Source organism: Brienomyrus brachyistius, chromosome 13 (assembly GCF_023856365.1).
Source record: "Brienomyrus brachyistius isolate T26 chromosome 13, BBRACH_0.4, whole genome shotgun sequence".
Taxonomy (NCBI): domain Eukaryota; kingdom Metazoa; phylum Chordata; class Actinopteri; order Osteoglossiformes; family Mormyridae; genus Brienomyrus; species Brienomyrus brachyistius.
Genome location: NC_064545.1, coordinates 3692501 through 3712396, shown reverse-complemented (window position 1 = coordinate 3712396; position 19896 = coordinate 3692501). Strand labels below are relative to the sequence as shown.

The window sequence follows — 19896 nt, the reverse complement described above, 5'->3', positions numbered from 1 at the left end:
AAAGTAATTGGGTAATTGGATAAATTTAACTCGACTCAGTATGAAACCGCAAAGGAATTTCTGTGCTGATAAGCAAGCCTCAATAAGCAGAAGTGCCTGGTGTCTACAGACACCAGATCCTTTTCTTTGAACTGTCTGATGACTGCATTTTTGGCTATAAGAGATGTATGCACTTGTTGTTCGGAGAGCAGAACAGGAGACGCATGATTGCTGAGTGTCTGTTCCCTTTGAGCTCATCGAATAATAAAGTTCTGTCAAACACTTAAACATCGGACTTCGAGAAATTTCTTACACAGTATTAAATATATTATATGAGAAATCTAATACTTGTGATAATGCATTTCTGTCATTAGATGCTGAAAAAGCGTTTGATAGGATTGAGTGGCAGTACCTATTTAAAACTATGGAAAGAATGGGGTTTGGGGATACATTTTTGAAATGGGTTCGGATCCTGTATGCTAACCCTTCAGCTGAGATACTAACGAACGGAATAATATCTGCCCCTTTCAGGCTCTGCAGGGGAACACGCCAGGGATGTCCGCTCTCTCCCTTGCTTTTCGCCTTAGCGACCGAACCACTGGCTATGGCAATTCGTAAACATATACATATTTCAGGAATTACAATTGGCCCTTCAGAACATCGTATTTCACTATATGCAGATGATATAATTATATTCCTTTCCAATTTAAAACAATCTATCCCAGCATTGCTAAATTTGATTGAAACATTTGGAGAATTCTCAGGGTATAAAATTAATAATTCTAAATCTGTGTTGATGTTCCTACACAAACCTGAGAGGCTTCTTCCCCCAGTTCAAACACCCTTTACAATCTCACAAGATGGTTTTATTTATCTTGGGATCAGAATTACTCCAACTGTTAATGAAATCTTACCAGCTAATTATAAGCCCATTCCAGATTCTGTAACTGGTCTGCTGAACAGATGGACAAAACTCCCCATCTCTTTGATTGGCCGTATTAATATATTAAAAATGTCAATTTTGCTCAAAGTGTTATATCTCTTTCAATCCATCCCACTTCCTCCACATTCTTGTTTTTTTGCTATACTGAAAAAAACTTTTACAAACTTTATTTGGAACAATAAATGTCCTCGCCTCAGACTTTCCTTGCTTTACTTGCCTTATGATAGAGGGGGGTTAAACCTACCCAACCTAAAATGGGTTGCACAAATTAGAGCAGCAATGGTTTACTTTGAGAAGGATTACCCTCTGTGGTGTTCCAACACAGAGAGGTTAATGGAGAAGAAGACTTATATTTTGATAAACCCCTGGTTTTATCTGTTGTTCCGGTCAATATGTACATTGATACTGTGCCACGAGGGGCGCAGTTCTCTTCCCGCCGGGAGCTGAGAGTGGATGGCTCGTGTAGGGTTTTGTTTGGTTCGTAAATAAAAGATATACATTTCTTTTTACCATTCTGCGTCTTGTGTCCTTCCAGTTGTCTGCTTAAAATTAATTCCGAACATAGTTGTGCTTAATACATAACAGTTTTGGCGACGAGGATGGGATTTTTTTAAGTTGGAAGACACAGTGTTAGCATGTCAAGCGACTCTGACGCAGCAGAAAATCCAGACGAGCCACAGAGACGTTCGGTGAGTGAAAGGACCGTCGAGCAGAAAATGGCATTTGGGAAGCCAGAAGATTTCCACTTCGAGGAAAGTGAAGAAAGTTTTGATAATTATCGTCAAAGGCTAGAGCAGTACTTTGCAGCGAATGGCCTGGATACCAAAGAGGAGAGAACCAAGGCGGTTTTTCTTACTGTGGTAGGGAAAAGGGCGCATAGCTTGTTGATGGATTTGAGCGCGCCTGCTAAGCCTTCTAAAAAAAGTTATGAGGATTTGGTGGGACTGCTACAACAGCATTACGTTCCGAAAACCAATTTCATCGCCGAAAGATGCAAGTTTCATGGAAGAAGTCAGAAGGAAAACGAGACCATAAGTGAGTACATTGCTAATTTAAGAAAGTTAGCTGCCACATGTAAGTTTGGGACATTTTTAGACGAAGCACTGCGTGATAGGTTCGTGTGTGGGGTTAAGAGCACTGAACTGAGAGATCGTTTGCTCAGCGCAGCTCACATTAAAGACTTAACGTTGCCGCTTTCAGTTGACATGGCGCTTGCATTTGAAGTAACGAAAGACAGTGTGCAGCAGTTCTCACAGAAAACCTACAAGGCTAATGTGGTGGATAAGCAAGTTAAAACGAAGCAGCGTGAGGCGACAAGAAAGCCTGCAGCTAGCGGGAAGCCTTGCTATCGTTGCAGTGGTAAGGGACACAGACCAGATGAGTGCAGATTCAAGGACGTGGAGTGTCACCAGTGTAACAAAAGAGGACACATCGCGAAAGCATGCCGCTCACGCATGGCAGGAGTAAAAAAAGGGACCGCGCACACAGAGAACAAAGGAAATTGCAACGCTCTCAAGCATGAGACATGTCACGGTGCCAGCGTTCTCAAACAGCGGACAGGTCACAGTTGCAACGCTCCCCAGCGCGAGAGAGACCCTGGTTGCAACGCTCCCCAGCGCCGTAATGATCACCCGCTATACACTAATCGTGGCTGTAGAAAGCTGCAGCTCCGAGACAACCCGGAAGAAGGTTGTGTGCCATCCAGGTGCATGGCTGATGTTCAAAATAGTGACACTGGTCAGCTTTTTGACAGAGGTGGGGTTGATCTTTTTGCAGTGGACTCCAGTACAGATGTGGTGAAACCTTATTATGCATATGTCAGTGTAAATGGTGCCAGAGTAAAAATGGAGGTTGACACTGGCGCAGCTGCGTCAGTGATATCTGAAAGTCTGTACCAACGCAGGTTTAAGTCAGTTAAACTTAGCCTCGCTAACTGTGTGCTGAAAACTTACAGCCAAGAATCATTGCAACTGATAGGCAAATTCACAGCAAAGGTGAAATGCAAAGAGGTCACAAAAAAGCTAGAACTACTAGTAGTGAAAGGAAAGGGTCCTGCATTGTTGGGTCGAGACTGGATTAGCCAGTTAAAACTAGACTGGTCAAGAGTCAACCGAGTGACTGCTGAAACAGTGGATGAGGTGTGTGCTAGACATGCAGCAGTATTCAAACCTGAGTTAGGAAAGCTCAAGGGCATCGAAGCAAGGTTGAAAGTAACTGAAAATGCTGTGCCTAAGTTCTGTAAGCCTAGAAATGTGCCTTATGCACTTAGAGAAGCTGTAGAGAGAGAGCTGGCAAGATTAGAAGCTGAAGGGGTAATTTCACCAACTAACTATAGTGAGTGGGCAGCTCCCATAGTCTGTGTACCTAAAAAAGATGACAGTGTACGTATATGTGGGGACTACAAGGTCACTGTAAATCCCTGGTTGAATGTGGAACAGTATCCACTACCCCGAACTCAAGATCTATTTGCTAAATTAGCTGGAGGTCAGCAATTTACCAAACTAGACTTATCACAAGCTTATCAGCAAGTGCAGGCTCAAGGCGTTACCTCACTATCAACACGCACAAGGGTTTATATCATTACAATAGACTACCATATGGTGTTGCCAGTGCTCCGGCAATTTTTCAAAAGATAATGGATCAAGTACTTCAAGGGCTGGACGGTGTCATCTGCTACTTAGATGATATCTTACTGACTGGAAAGGATACAGACAGACACCTAGCTACCTTGGAAGAGGTTCTTAGGAGGCTAGAAGTTTCCAATCTCAGGGTAAAACGAGAGAAGTGTGAGTTTATGAAGAGCAGTGTGTCGTACTTGGGGCATGTCATAGATGCTATGGGCATTCACCCAATGGGAGAAAAGACAGATGCTATCCAGAAAGCTGCAGTTCCGAAAAATGTGACGGAACTCAGGTCATTCTTAGCACTGTTGAATTATTATGGGAAGTTTATCTCCAATCTATCTACCTTGATTCAGCCCATGACAGCACTGCTGCACAAAGATGTTGTTTGGGAATGGTCAGAGAAATGTCAAAGTGCATTTGAAAAGGCAAAACAATCTCTTCAGTCTGACAAATTGTTAGTACATTATGACCCTGACTTACCGCTGATGTTAGCCTGTGATGCCTCTCCTTATGGAGTTGGTGCGGTGATTAGTCATAAAATGAATGATGGAAGTGAGAGACCGATTGCATTTGCTTCGAGAATGTTGACAAAAACAGAGCAGAATTATTCACAGATTGAGAAAGAGGCTCTTGGTCTGGTTTTTGGGGTTATGAAGTTCCATGAATACCTTTATGGTAGGAAATTTCTGTTAGTGACCGACCATAAGCCATTGTTGAAAATCTTGGGGCCAAAAACTGGTGTGCCAACACTGGCCGCAGCAAGAATGCAAAGATGGGCTCTAATTTTAGCAGCGTACACCTATGAGATTCAATACAAGAGGTCAGAGCAGCATGGCAATGCTGATGCCTTATCAAGGTTACCTGTGAAACCTAGCATGGATGTGGTGTCTAATCCAGTATACAGAGTTGCATATCTGGAAGAATTGCCTATTACGGCGAGAGAAATTGCCAAAGAGACAGATAAAGATCCTGTTTTGAAGGTAGTTAAGCAACTGGTTTTGACCGGCTGGCCAAAACATGTGCAGGATGAGGCATTGAAGCCTTATTTTCAGAGAAAATATGAGCTAACTGTGGAAGATGATTGTCTCTTATGGGGCTTACGAGTGGTAGTTCCTGAGAAATTGAGAGGGAGATTACTCTCCGAACTACATGAACACCACTGGGGGATAGTTAAGATGAAATCCCTAGCCAGAAGTTTCTTCTGGTGGCCTACATTAGACGAGAGCATTGAACGTGAGGTGAGTGAGTGCAGTATTTGCCAACAACAGCGTAGTATGCCAGCTACTGCACGAGTACATACTTGGAAATGGTCTTCAAGTCCATGGGAGAGAATACACATTGATTTTGCTGAGGACCACAAGCAGATGTTCTTAGTAGTGATGGACGCTTATGCTAGATGGCCCGAGGTTATTCCCATGCACACTACTACATCAGCTAAAACAATAGATGTGCTGAGAACTTTGTTTGCAGCTTATGGCTCACCAAAAGAAGTGATAACAGATAACGGACCTCAGTTCGTTTCACAAGAGTTTGAGACATTCCTTACTAGAAATGGAGTGAAACACATTAAATCGCCTGCATACCATCCTGCAAGTAATGGTTTAGCTGAGAGATTAGTACAGAATCTTAAGAAATCGCTTGCAAAGAATAGAGCACTTGGAGGCATGACGCTTGAGCATTGTGTAGCAAATTTTCTTTTTGGATACAGGAACACGCCCCACACTACAACAGGCAAGACACCCGCTGAGCTGTTTCTGAGAAGACAGTTGCGAACGAGGTTGTCACTTCTCAGACCAGAGTTTTCTCATAGAATGCAAACTGAGACAGAACCACACCTTCCTCGTGTTAGGTCTTTCTCTGTGGGTCAACAAGTTTTGGTAAAGAATTACAGGGGAGGGGAAAAATGGTTGAATGGTGTCATACGCGAAGTGTTGGGTCCTGTGACGTACAATGTTGAAGTAGATGGAAAGTGTGTGAAAAAACATGTAAACCAGATGTTGAGTACCAAGGTAAATCCTGCACAGAGACAAGTGGACTCTGGTGCAGATGCAGGTCTGGACTTTGATGAGTTCACTACAGGCCGTGATTGGGAACAACCTGTGTCAAAGACGGTAGAAGAACAACCCATAGTACCATCACCACCGCTGGTTGTGGAACGCAGCAGCCGTCCTGTGAGAAACAGACGTCCTCCTGAAAGACTGAACTTGTAACTGCCGATGAGTAGTAAGTAAAAAAAAAAAAAAGCAAAAAAAAAAAAAAAAATGTTGTACTATGTAAGTTATGGGTTCAAGTTGAGGTTATAATTTACAGGGGAGGAGCTGTGGTGTTCCAACACAGAGAGGTTAATGGAGAAGAAGACTTATATTTTGATAAACCCCTGGTGGTGGGCTTTTATCTGTTGTTCCGGTCAATATGTACATTGATACTGTGCCACGAGGGGCGCAGTTCTCTTCCCGCCGGGAGCTGAGAGTGGATGGCTCGTGTAGGGTTTTGTTTGGTTCGTAAATAAAAGATATACATTTCTTTTTACCATTCTGCGTCTTGTGTCCTTCCAGTTGTCTGCTTAAAATTAATTCCGAACATAGTTGTGCTTAATACATAACACCCTCCAACCTGGATATCTATAGAGTCTCACTCTATTTCAATTCCTTTGAATTTATATCTATATTCAGCATATGTTACAAAATTGATTAAGTGTATAAAAAATCCATATACCAGAAATACTATATCAGTTTGGTTTGAGGCTCTTACTCATTTAGGTGAATTACCACAACTTTCATCCTTTTCACCAATCTTTGGTAATGAGAATTTCCGTCCTGGTAGAGCTGATCCAGGTTTTAAAATCTGGTCAACTCAAGGTATTAGTAAGATGGAATTCCGCAAAAACACTTTTTCAAATATTTGCAGTTACGTAGTTTTATTCAATCAAGACAAGGCCAAAGCCGGGTTGAGCCTCCTCTTTCTATTTTGGAAAATATTACACTTAAATGTTTGAAAGGTAGGGGCCAAATTTCCTTATTATATAAACAATTTGTGGCCAAATCTAAAGAATCATTTAAGGACAGACTTCATGCATGGCGATCTGACCTGCAGGTTACTATAACTGAGGAAGAATGGCAAACAGTATGTTTAAAAGGCCAAACTCAGACAATGAACGCTCATCTGAGACTGCTTCAGTATAAATGGCTGAGTAGACAATATATCACTCCAGTTAAGTTCTATGGGACTGTGAATAGTCCAGCCCATGCATTTACTCTAGTGTACAGCAGAACAATATTACAGGTTTTCTCGGTCGCTTTGGTACATTTCTCAGATCAGAAATGAAATTCTCATAACTACTTGTACAACCTCCACAAAAAAAAGGTTAGGTGGTACCTTGGGCGGAGCTTAATTCTCCGCTTCTGACGTCATAAGAGGAAGTGGCTTATCCTTGATTCTGATTGGTCGAGAGTTTATGCCCATATATGGTATCAATACATGCTTATGCCACGTTTTGCCGATAGGGGGCGAAATGGTTTTGGGAGACTGCCGTTATGTACATATATGGTATCAATACATGCTTATGCCACGTGCTGCCGATAGGGGGGTTTGGGAGATTAAACTTTAATAGAATAAAAATACATTACATGTATTTTATTAATGTGCTTTTTAATTACGTTTTTAAGGAATAATAAAACATAGAACAGGATGATGGCAAGCTAGCGCATACACGTTCAGCGGGGGCGTCCGTCCGGCCCGTAGCCGCGTGTTGTTAGTAAGCGCCGCGGCGTATTTTAAAAGAAGGCACCAAAATGTTTTAAAGAAGAAAGCACCAAAAGAAGAAAACCCTTAGTGTTATTTTAAAAGAAAAGCAGTGTGAATTTAAACAAACATGCCCGAAAGCAGCAGCAGAAGAGCAAATTTAAACAAGTGCAAGCGAAACCTATGAACATACAGCCCCGTCGTTTTAAAAGAAGCGAGCACTCATTACATTTAACCAACACGAAAGACTTTAGTTATATTTACCAGGTTTGAGAAAGCATGTAAGCGGCAAACTTTTAGAAGAAATAGGACGAAACGATCCCAGAGACCTGCCATATGCTACTACTCTGTTTGAACAACGCGGGTCGGAATGGACGATCGCTAGTCCGGTGTTTGGCGCATGCGCACCCACGACGACGCCCCTTTCAAAATGGCTACGCCGGCGGAGCGCCTGTTTTAGCAAATAAAACCCCTATAACCGTAATGTTTTTAAGTAATGAGGCACTTTTCTGTCAATGTGAATAATAAAGTAAAGCGCTCTGAGCATTTTCGATAGCAATAATCAGGAAATAATGCGGTTAATTCTTGTTTAAACGAATGCATGCTCTCACTCTCGTGTGGCGCACGCGCGTAGATCCACACATCATTTCCTTTATTGAGCCAGCTCGTTGCGTGAAGCAGTTGTCAAATGGCTACCAGCGGAAATTGTTGTCGTGATGCGAACCGTTGGCCTGGATTGTGAGAAGTATGCCGCCATTCTGGCAGAATGCACACCAATTCTATATTTTATATGCTTATTTCTATCTATTTCTAATTTAAATAAAAGTCGATCTCTAACCCCCCGGATTGCTTAGCTAAATTTATCTACGTATGGTTAATCAAAAGGTATAACCAGAACTTGAAAAGATGTATGACAACACATGCTGATCTTTTATTTCAAATAAGCCTCTTTAACCTCATCGTTTTTAAGCAATGAAACTCTTTTCGGCTAATGTGTTATTTAAAATAAAACATCTTAAGCATTTCGACAACAAGAATCAAGGAATAACGCTGGCGATCCTTGTTAAAATAACTCTCCATGTCGCGCTTGTGCGTGCAGCCACGATACCCACACACCACTGTCTTTTATTGAAAACAGCTGAGGCAAGTCGTTTTCGGAACTTTAAAGTGTGTATACAACAAGTAAACGTGTGTAAAAGAAGTATAAAATGTGTTATAAAGCACATAGCCAACATTAATTAATAAAGAATTTAAGCATAATAGCCCAGACGTACCACGGCCTAAAGCCGGTAGAAAAAGAGCTATCCTACGGCCTACAAGAGAAAAGCATATGGCACCAAATTGGAATCAGTAGTCGTTAAAAGAATAAAATACATTATATGAATTTATCAATGCGACATTTTAAATACGTTTTAAGGCATAATAATTTTAAGGGGTCACCGGACGCGTCGAGCTTTTCTAGCTAGAGAGGAAAGAGAGTCGGGCAGTTTTGAATGGTAAAAGCAGTAGTTGTGTATTGTTAACGGTTTATTTTTTAACAAAATGTCCTATTTTATAACGGTAAAAACACAGCAATCCTGTTTTTAGGGGGGATTTATGCGCATTGTATGTCTAGACATGTCGATCAGCTAATGTCCGCGGCAGTGGGAAACGGGTCGTAGGCGCGAGAGCGATAAGCCTATGTGAAGGAAGCGTCAATTGACAAATTGTTGCAGAGTGCGTGTAACATCTCGTTTAACCGCTGGTCCCGAGTGTGACAAGCAGACAGACAGCATTCACGCCGCGGCAGAAAGCACATTACGTCGATTTGTTAATCAGTTATATTATTTTATACTATTTACGAATAAATGTCTAATTGAAATAAAAGTCGATGTCTAACACCACAGCTCTGGGACTCTAGCATAGCCCCGGGCGCCCCGCTGCGGGCCTGTGGGGCTGGATGAAGTATCTAACTTCAATTGCTTAATCAGCAGGGTAAAGTGCCGTAACTTAAACGGGGGTATGACAAATTAGTATAAAGTTTTAAGCCAATAAGATTTAATTAATAAAATAATTTAGTTGTATTTTGTTAGTTTTATTTTCAATAAAACACACCCAGCGCATTATTAATTTAATAGATGCAGGAACTAGTGAGCGGTATTTAGCTACGTACTTCAAAAACATTTAAAAAACTTTGTTAGACTAATACCTTAGTTATTTTAATAATTTAAGGGATAAAAACATTTGTTGTGTTTGTCAATGTGTTATTTTAAGTAAATGCGTTATTTTCCAACGCCAAAAGCCCTGTCATGTTTTAAGTGAGAAATGATATGGACTAGCAACTCTCTCTGGGGGGAGCAACCCCGGTTAGGTACTATTAAGCAGCATTTAGTGACATGCATCAAAACACATTTTTAAAAACTTTGAAAGAATAAAGTCTTAGTTATTTTAATAAATACGTTTTTCAGTAAATGTTTATTCACGCGCATGCACACAAACACACACACACACACCGGAGGTCGGGGGGCTTTAGAGTTTAACTTTAGGTTGCTGATCGCAATGTGTGACCAAACCCCAAAGCACCCTAACTTAGTCGTTTACTAACTTATCGCGAAAAACAGACAGAAATAGACTTGTAAATTTTAAAGAAAAGACATTAACTGTTTGTCTTAATGAACTGTGGAATCAGGCAAGGGTGTAAGAATTTAGGATATAGTTTTGTTATTTTAAAGAAGGTGTACATGATTATTTAATTACTTTTAATAGGAACCAGTAAGCTGCATTTAGTACCATGTTGCAAATACACATTAAAAACATTAAAGAATAAGGTCTTAGTTATTTTAATAAAGACATGCTACAAGGTGCCCACGACCCCAGCTTATATAATCTACAAGCTTGATCTGAGATGCTTGCTGGAGTACAATGCTAAGTTGACAACGGTAACGGGGCTGCAGCCTGTTTGATAGTTAATGAAACACAGTTCAAATTCAACAGTGTCACTATGCAGGGAGACTACAGATTGACTATAACGATCCGTTTATCTGTTGTCATTATTTAATTTATTTTTTGACAGAATAAAGCCTTAGTTATTTTAATAAATATGTTTTTTCAGTAAATGTGTATTCATGCTCATGTGCACAAACACACACACACACCGGTGGTCAGGGGCTTTAGAGTTTAACTTTAGGTCAGTGAAAGTATAGGTCCGCGATGTGTATACAGGCCCCAAAACATATTAACTTAGTCGTTCATGAGTCTTATTGTGAAAAACCACGCAAAATAGACATGTACATTTTAAAGAAAAGACATTAACGGCTTTTGTTAATGTTTAATTGTATAAAAACTTTAGCAGTCAAACAAAAATGTGTTATTTTAAAGTAGTATAAAATATAACCTTAACTTTGGACGCAAGATGAACAATCTACACACACAGACACACACACACACAGCAAAGCCCCAAGCATGCTCACAAGCACACAACCAAAGGTGGGCTTTTAGAGTTTGCTCAATCAAAAAAACATCAGACACATATAGTTTACGTTTTTTATTAAAATGTGTAAGGATCGCTCTGTTAGAGCGCAATTTTAAATTAGTATGATTGTGATATAAGTCATTTAGGCAACAAGATTTGAGGAAGAACCTAAGTAGCGGCTAGAAATGATCGACCAGGCAGACAGAAGTCTGCTTTTCTTATCTCACAAGTCATGGAAGTGTAGGGGGATGTAGGAACTGTGGAATCAGGCAAGGGTGTAAGAATTTAGGATACATTTTTGTTATTTTAAAGAAGATGGCCATGATTATTTAATTACATTTAATAAGAACTAGTAAGCTTTAATAGGAACTAGTAAGTATTTAGCATCATGCATCAAATACACATTTAAAACTTTAAAGAATAAGGTCTTAGTTATTTTAATAAAGACATCCTACAAGGTACCCCACGGCCCCAGCTTATAGCGTCTACAAGCATGATTTGAGATGCTAGATGGAGTACCATGTTAAGTTGACAATGGTAACTGAGATGCAGCCTGCTTGATAGTTAATGAAACATAGTACAGATTCAACAGTGACAGCGGTCATCCAATATGCAGGGGGACTAGAGAGTGACTATAGTGCCCCATTTAACCGTTGGTCCTTATTTTTTAAGAATTTTGACAGAATAAAGCCTTAGTTATTTTAATAAATACGTTTTTTTTTTTCCAGTACATGGTTGTTCATGCTCATGTGCACAAACACACACACATCGGGGGTCAGGGGCTTTAGAGTTTAACTTTAGGTCAGTGAAAGTATAGGATCGTTATGTGTATTCAGACCCCAAAACATATTAACTTAGTCGTTCATGAGTCTTATTGTGAAAAAACCGACAAAATAGACTTGTAAATTTTAAAGAAAAGATATTAACAGCTTTGTTCTTACACTATAGGAGACTGTGTGGAGTGTTTAAGTACTCGAGGGGATGACCCCTGCAATGAAATTTGTAACATTTCAAGATGTATATTTTAAAAGAATGAAGTGCCTGGACAGTAAGGGGTGCATGGTATCGGATGGTGGAATGTCGAACAGGTTTGTTAGAGGGTTAGAGGAGATAGAACTATGTTTGGCTCTGCTCTCTCGATTATCTGAGTTCTGGACTGACATATTCAAAGCCATTGAGCCATTCTGATTTTGTGAAGAAGGAGCGACGAGGAGGAGGCCACAGCTGAAGTTCCTCCGTCGTCCGGACAGCAACGGCTCCTGCGCCCTGCGAGCAGAGAGAGGCCAGGGGCAGCGTCAGCAATCCGCCGAGCAGCAACTCCTGCAACGAATGCACGGACTCATGGGTTATGGCCGGAGAAGGAGGACTGACTGCAGAGACATTGGTGATGGACTTGTGGGTTATGGCCGGGGACAGAGGGATAATACAGATGTTGTTTAAGGATTATTATAGATATAAGATAGGATAGGATAAGATAGGATCGGATAAGATAGGATCGGATAAGAGGCTTAGATGAAATAGATTAAGATAAGATAAATTAAAACATAATAAGATAGGTTAAGTTAACATGGAATCCTGAGGCATCCTGGGATTGCTGCGAGAGATTGCTGGGATACTGCGAGAGAGTGGTGTTGAGCTGCGGCGATTGTTTTGGGATTGTTTGTGATTGTTTTTGGGGTGTTTGGAACGTATTTTCTGAGTGTTTGTGTGCTTTAATTGTTTAGTGGGTGGCTGTGTTATTTCTATTTATTGTTCTTATTTTGGTCGGCGTGAGTGCTTGTCTGTCCTGTCTGTTTATTAACAGCGCGATTGTTACGGGCAGTGAGCTGCGTTTTCTGTTCGCGTTTAACTCCATAAAAAACACCGGCGGGGCGAAATAGCTAATAATATCTAACGTCGGTAACGTTACTCAGCGCCAGAAAAGGACAGTTGCTCCTGAGCTTTGCTCGGTCGCCAGTCGGGGCCGGGAGGACATTTTCCACTTTTTTCCCCGCTCCGGCAGTAGCCTGCTGTGAGGGGGTTTTTGTGGTTTTTCGACCTCCCAAGAGCAATTTCGATTTCGTTTTGTTTTTAGTTCATACTTGGTTCAGGCAGAAGTTCTTTTGGTAAGTAGTAGTAAATTTATCGGATTTAAAATTTTAAATAAAAATAATAATTAAGTTCCGTTTCAACCCAAGTAACTTATTTTAGTGTACTCGGCACTTTATTGCATTTAACGGTACGCTAATTAATCTTTAAAGTTAAATACGCTATATAAATTTACTGGGCTGGGAGTACGGGGTCATAGTGAGTTAGTTAATTATGGGGCCGGCTCAGTGTGGCGTTTGCAACATGTTTGCCCTTCTGGACGTTAGTGTCCAGTCGGACTTCATCTGCGAGCGATGTAAGCTAGTGGACTCGCTCATGGTCAAGGTTCGCGACCTTGAGGAGCAACTGGCTCTCATCCAATGCAACAGTGAGTTAGAGGAGCAAGTTAATACGCCTTTTAGGGAGAAGGTGTGTACGCCACTAGCCGGGAGGGGGGAGAATGAAGAGCAGAGAGGTCGAGAGACGCAGGAAAGGGCGTACACACGTTGCAGAGGCGGCATCACCTGAGGTGACTGTGTCGAACAGGTTTCAGGTTCTTCCAGCTTTAGAGCCGGAACGGACTGGGGAGGCAGGTGGGCCCTTGGGCACTGAGGAGCCCCCTCCCCCCAGGAAGAGGGAGGTTGTGGTAGTGGGGGATTCCATTATTAGGGGAGTAGACAGTTATGTGTGCACGCGTGATAGAGGGTCCCGTACGGTGTCTTGCCTGCCTGGTGCCCAGGTAGGAGACCTTCCAGATCGTGTGGATAAGCTTTTGGCCCCAGCTGGGGTGGATCCAGTTGTCGTGGTGCATGTTGGCACCAACGACATAGGCAAGGGTAGAAGGGCTGTTCTGCAGGATAAATTTATAGAAGTCGCCAATAAGCTTAGAAGCAGAACGTCCACGGTGGTATTCTCTGAAATACTCCCCGTGCCACGTGCAAGTCAGGCTAAGTTAGCTGAGATAAGGAAATTAAATGCGTGGCTAAAAGGATGGTGTAGGAAAGAGGGGTTTAGGTTTATGGGCATTGGAGAACCTTCTGGAACAGGTGGGACCTGTTCAAGCCGGATGGGTTGCACCTGAACCAGAGGGGAACCAGTGTATTGGGGAGGCGTATGTGTAGAGTCGTTGAGGAATGTTTAAACTAGGGACTGGGGGGGCAGGGAGGTTAGTTAACTATGTCAGTGGGGGGAAACGGAAAGCCCCAAATAATCATATTGTAAGTGGGCACCGTAATAGGCCTACCCTTTGTTGTCTGTACTTAAACGCCAGAAGTATTAGGAATAAAATTCATGATTTAGAGGCTTTTATCTCATCGGACTCTTATGATATTATAGGAATAACTGAAACGTGGTTGAGTGAAAAGGATGGACAAGAATATAATATGGATGGTTACACGTTGTTCCGTAAGGATCGTATAGGAAAAAAGGGAGGTGGTGTTGCAGTATATGTAAAGGAAAACTTGCAGGCAAGGGAACTTACTGATATAAATAAAACTACGGAAGCAATATGGGTAAAATTAGATGCTAAAAACTCAAATAGCCTAATTGTCGGTGTTTGTTACAGAACACCTAATATAGCTGCTGAGGAAAGCAGATTGTTATACAGTGAGATTAGGACTATGAGCAATAAAAATGATGTGGTAGTTATGGGTGATTTTAATCTACCAGGAATGCAGTGGGACATTGTCACTGGCTCTTCAGAAAATGAACTGGAAATGGTGGAATTAGTACAGGATTGTTTTTTTACTCAGTTTGTTAACACCCCTACCAGGGGAGATGCCATTCTTGATCTTGTTCTCTCTAATAACCAGGACAGGATTGGTAAATTAGACGTTTTAGAACCACTTGACAGTAGCGATCATAACATGGTCAAATTTGAGGTTAAGTTTAGTGTTCGAAGAGCTAAGTCCAAATCAAAAATATATAATGTTAGGAAGGCTGACTTTAAGTGTATGAGACTAAAACTAGAAACTGTGAACTGGATGGAGTTAAATAACAAAACTGTTGAAGAGGCCTGGGAATTTTTTAAAAGCACATTATTGCAAGTGCAAGAGGACTTCATACCTGTTTCCAGCAAGAATAAATCTAGGAAATTGCAACCTAGGTGGTTTACTAGGGAAATAAAGCATAAAGTAAGGAGGAAAAGGGCTTTGTTCCAGCAATGGAAAATAACTGATGATGACAGAATTAAGCAGGAATATCTAAGTCTACAGGCTGAGTTAAAAAATGATATTAGACGAGCTAAAAGAAATGTCGAAAGGATGGTTGCATTGGAAGCTAAGGATGACGTTAAAAGTTTCTTCCAGTATTTTAACTCTAAAAGAGCTCTAAAACCTGAAATTACTAATCTGCAGGATAGTAAGGGTCTTATAATAGTAAACGACATTGATATAGCAAATGAGTTCAATGATAGTTTTGCACGGGTATTCACTGTTGAGGACCTTAGTAATTTACCAGTTATTACCTATCCAGCATTGTCTATAGCTAATATATATATAACTGAAGCAGATGTTTTGCAAAGCCTAGCTAAGCTCAAAATAAATAAATCACAGGGCCCTGATGGCATCTTACCTATAGTGTTAAAAGAGATGAGGGATATTATTTGCCGACCCTTAACTTTACTGTTTCAAAAATCCTTATCTGAAGGTGTGGTACCTTCTGATTGGAAGCACGCCTTCATAACGCCTATTTTCAAAAAAGGGGATAGAAGTAATTTGTCTAACTATAGGCCAATCAGTCTAACTTGTATAACTGGTAAAGTTATGGAGGCTTTAATCAAAGAGAAAATGATAGATTACCTGGACTCCAATAACATTTTGCGGGATAGCCAGCATGGATTTAGGAGAGGTAGATCCTGTTTAACAAATCTGTTGGAGTTTTTTGAGGAAGCTACTCAGGAAGTTGATGATAAGAAGGATTTCCAAAAGGCTTTTGATGTTGTCCCCCACAAGAGGCTCCTACTTAAACTCAAAGCGACTGGTATTTTAGGTACCGTAGCGACCTGGATTGATAACTGGTTAACAGATAGGAAACAGCGAGTAGTTATAAGAGGCACAATGTCACAGTGGGGTACCGCAGGGTTCGATTTTAGGACCACTATTGTTCCTAATTTACATAAATGATATGGATACCAATATATACAGTAAACTGGTGAAATTTGCAGATGACACCAAGGTGGGTGGTGTAGCAGATACTGAATTAGTGGCTCAGCAGCTACAGCGGGATCTTGATTTAATTAGTGACTGGGCCGATACCTGGCAGATGAAATTTAACGTCGATAAATGTAAGGTACTCCATCTAGGGAGCAGAAATATAAAGTACAGGTATTTCATGGGTGTCACTGAAATAAAGGTAGCTGATCATGAGAAAGACCTTGGTGTGTATGTTGATGCTTCCATGTCCCATTCACGCCAGTGTGGGGAAGCAATAAAAAAGGCCAATAGGATGTTGGGGTATATCTCCAGGTGTGTGGAGTTTAAGTCAAGGGAGGTAATGCTAAGATTATACAATTCCTTGGTGAGACCTCACCTAGAATATTGTGTGCAGGTTTGGTCACCATATCTTAAAAAGGACATTGTGGCCTTAGAAAAGGTGCAGCGTAGGGCCACAAAAATGATTCCTGGTCTTAGAGGAATGTCATACGAGGAACGGTTACTTGAGCTAAATCTGTTCAGTCTCAAGCAAAGGAGATTGAGGGGGGACATGATCCAGGTATATAAGATTCTAACAGGTTTGGATGCTGTTCAACCAAATAGTTACTTCAGCATTAGTTTAAATACACGAACTCGTGGCCATAGGTGGAAATTAGCGGGAGAACATTTCAAGCTGGATTTAAGGAAGCACTTCTTTACGCAGCGTGTAGTCAGAGTATGGAATAGCCTTCCTGATAATGTAGTGCAAGCTGAATCCTTGGGTTCCTTTAAATCAGAGCTAGATAAGATTTTAACGACTCTGAGCTATTAGTTTAGTTCTCCCCAAGCGAGCTTGATGGGCCGAATGGCCTCCTCTCGTTTGTATAGTTCTTATGTTCTTATGTTCTTATATGATAAGACAGGCTAAGTTAAAATATCATAAGATTGGCTAAGTTAAAATATAATAATATAGGCTAAGTTAAAATATAAGATAGGTTAACATATGATAAGATAGGCTGTTAACGTATAAGATAGGCTAAGTTAAGATAGATTTACAATAAAACATATATTTACTTTTCAAACTGTATCTTTGTCATCTCTTCAGTGTTGTGTCTGTCTCTTAAGTGTTTGATAATTTTGCATCGTTAATTTATATCTGACACTCTCCTAAATGTCAATAAGCAGAGACGGAGGAATGGGAGGAAGGTACGGTTAAGTAAAGAAAAACAATAAATGATCAAAATCACAGTGTTACCTTATTTTGACGCAGAAAGAGTCATTTCAGTGTTACTACCACCTACAGTATGGGTTAATGGCTGCTGCTAATGTTGGTGTTAGAAGTGCCTGTAAATAACGCGGCGTAAGTTTAACTCCGGTGTGTTTCTGAAAAACGCGCCGCCTTCTGCCTGCTGTCATTCGGCGACCGTATAGGAGAGGATTCTGGTAAGTAGCTGGTAAAGTTGTCATTTAACGTAATGCTAACGTCATCACGCACCTTTCGTCCTTTATAGTTTTAGTCCGGTGCACTCTGTATCCATGCTAACTAGCTAGCTAATGTTAACATGACGCAGTACAGTCTTCCAGCTTGGGGATTCCCACCCCTGTCCGCGGCCAATCCACTGATTGGCCTGCTGACATACAATTATTTTTGCCATTAAAGGGGAGAAAGATTATACAGGAAATTAGTTAACGGTAATTAACAATCACTTATAGTTCTAATTTATAATGATATATATATATATATATATATATATATAATCGTGATTTAATGTATACCTTCTGCTCTGTCCGTACATTTCCACTTTTGGGAAATTTCGCCTTATCTGGTACACCATGTTGTTCTCCTTTGCCTAGCAACTGTCACCACAGCCTGCGTCAATATGGGACGCACAGAGCCTCCCTATATGTCTTTGGTCCCCTGCAGATATTGCTCTCCACAATGCATTATTCTATGGAGGCCTCTGAAGAGAATAAATGATCCCAATATTATAATGAGATACATGGTTAATTCTATTTTAATCCAGACTGGGTTCAGAGCCCCAGTTCTCTAACAGGTCTGGATGCTGTTCAGCCAAATGGCTATTTCAATATTAGTTTAAATACAAGAACTCGTGGCCATAAGTGGAATTGAGCGGGAGAACATTTTAAAACGAATTTGAGGAAGCACTTCTTTGCACAGTGTGTAGTTAGATTATGGAATAGTCTTCCGACTAGTGTAGCACAAGCTAAATCCCTGGGTTCCTTTATATCAGAGCTAGATAAGATTTTAAAAACTCTGAGCTATTAGGTAAGTTTTCCCCAAAAGTGCTTGATGGGGCGGATGACTTCCTCTCGTTTGTAAATTTCTTATGTTCTTAAGGTTACTTTTCCTATAGAACAAGTCTATACATTGTCTTTTTATTAAATAAAATAAATAGCCTCATGCTATTTGTCACGATCGGTCAGGTGCAGACAGGCGATCGTGCAGGTGCGGCGAGTAAGTAGCAGGCAAACGCGTGAACTCGGGGAAAAACCAGGGATTTAATGATGATAACGGGGATCTCACGCAAACAAACATCAATGACGGACAATGCTAACAGGTAAGACCAGGACTTAAAACCAGACAAGACTAATCAAAGTCAAAGATACAGCGGGGTACAATCAGGGAAATACACGTGGGAAGGCAGGGGGTGTGGCACACACAAGGAGCGGACGAGCCGGGCATGACAGAGCCCCCCCCCAAAGGCGCGCTTCACCGGGCGCGCCCAGGAGGAGGCGACGAACAGGACGAGGGGACCAAGACCTGAAAAACAAAACCCAAAACCATGAACAGGAGACCGGGAATTAAACAGAGAGACAGAACAGGCACAAAGACAGGACCAGGGACAAAACCTGACAGAGGACGGGGAACACGGACCGACAGAGAAAGAGAGGGGACACAGAAGGAACAGGCGGGACACAAGGGCCAGGAGTGAATGGAGGGCACAGAAGAGGACGGGCAGCAAAGACTGGAGGAACAGAGCCAGAGGGAGCAGAGAGAGGCGGGACAAAGGCGGAAGGAGGAGAGAGGACCGAAGGGACAAAGGGAGGAGCGAAGGGAGACAAGGAGGGGGAACAGAGGGGAGCCCGAGGGAAACCCAGCGGGCGACGGGTGGCAGCCGGAGGGGCCGCAGGCGGCCGGGAGGCCGGAGCCAGAGGGGACCTCGGAGGGGCCGAGGAGACAGGGCGAGGGACCCGCGGAGGGGCCAGGGAGGGAGCAGGAGGGAGCACCAGGGAAGGGGACGAGGGAGCTGGAAGGGGCCAGGGCGAAGGCAAGGTGAGGGGGGGAGCCGCCGCAGGCGGCGACGTCCTCCGACGGGCCGAAGGTAGGGGCCCCGCAGGCGACCGAGGAGCCGCCGTCGGGGAGCCCCCAGGCGACCAACCAGGCACTGGAGGGGGGAGCGAGGCAGGGCGACGAGGCATCGGAGGGGGACCCGCAGGCGACAGCCGACCCGGAGGGCCAGGAACCGCAGGCGCCCCCCGAGCCCCAGCGCAGGCGACGGAGGGCGAGCCAGGGGGCAGGGTGGGCGGGACCCCCGTCCTGGGTTGTTCCCAGCCTCGTGCCCATTGCTTCCGGGATAGGCTCCGGACCCCCCGCGACCCAATAGGATAAGCGGTTTGGAAAATGGATGGATGGATGGATAATAAATAAATCCAACTCCCGTGACGTCACATCGTACCACCACAACCCCGCCTACACAAGCCCCGCCCACAAGTGACCTTTTGACCTGACCTGTCAATTTGATGGAACCGGTATTGTTCCTCTCTCTCAGAGGTTTTGATGAAAAACCCTAAAATGTTTGGGCTAGTTTTCAGTAATAGTGCAATCCATAAAATAGGGACTACTTTCAGGCCTGTCTTGAAGCTAGAGAATAGCTCACACTGGCAAGTCATACAAGTAATTAATGCCCCACAATCCTGCTTTTAAATGATACCAAGAAC

The 19896-nt window shown here is 42.3% G+C and overlaps 2 protein-coding genes across 2 annotated transcripts in view; both read left to right on the top strand.

Annotated features, from left to right (window-relative positions):
* The window catches only part of LOC125705801 (uncharacterized protein K02A2.6-like), a 135283-nt gene extending 129284 nt beyond the window's left edge, over nucleotides 1–5999 (top strand). Inside the window, exon 2 of the mRNA XM_048972059.1 lies at nucleotides 5791–5999. The gene's annotated coding sequence lies outside the window, so the exon portion shown is untranslated. The remainder of the gene's footprint in view (nucleotides 1–5790) is intronic.
* Nucleotides 2431–5783, top strand: LOC125705803 (uncharacterized protein K02A2.6-like). The gene has a single exon (XM_048972061.1). It carries the CDS (start codon nucleotides 3558–3560, stop codon nucleotides 5754–5756), a length of 2199 nt encoding a protein of 732 aa, XP_048828018.1. The 5' UTR covers nucleotides 2431–3557; the 3' UTR covers nucleotides 5757–5783.
* Nucleotides 6000–19896: the final 13897 nt, after the last annotated feature.

Excerpts from the sequence above, each read along its gene's own strand:
- LOC125705803 (XM_048972061.1), top strand. The coding sequence starts at position 3,558 with ATGGATCAAGTACTTCAAGGGCTGGACGGTGTCATCTGCTACTTAGAT.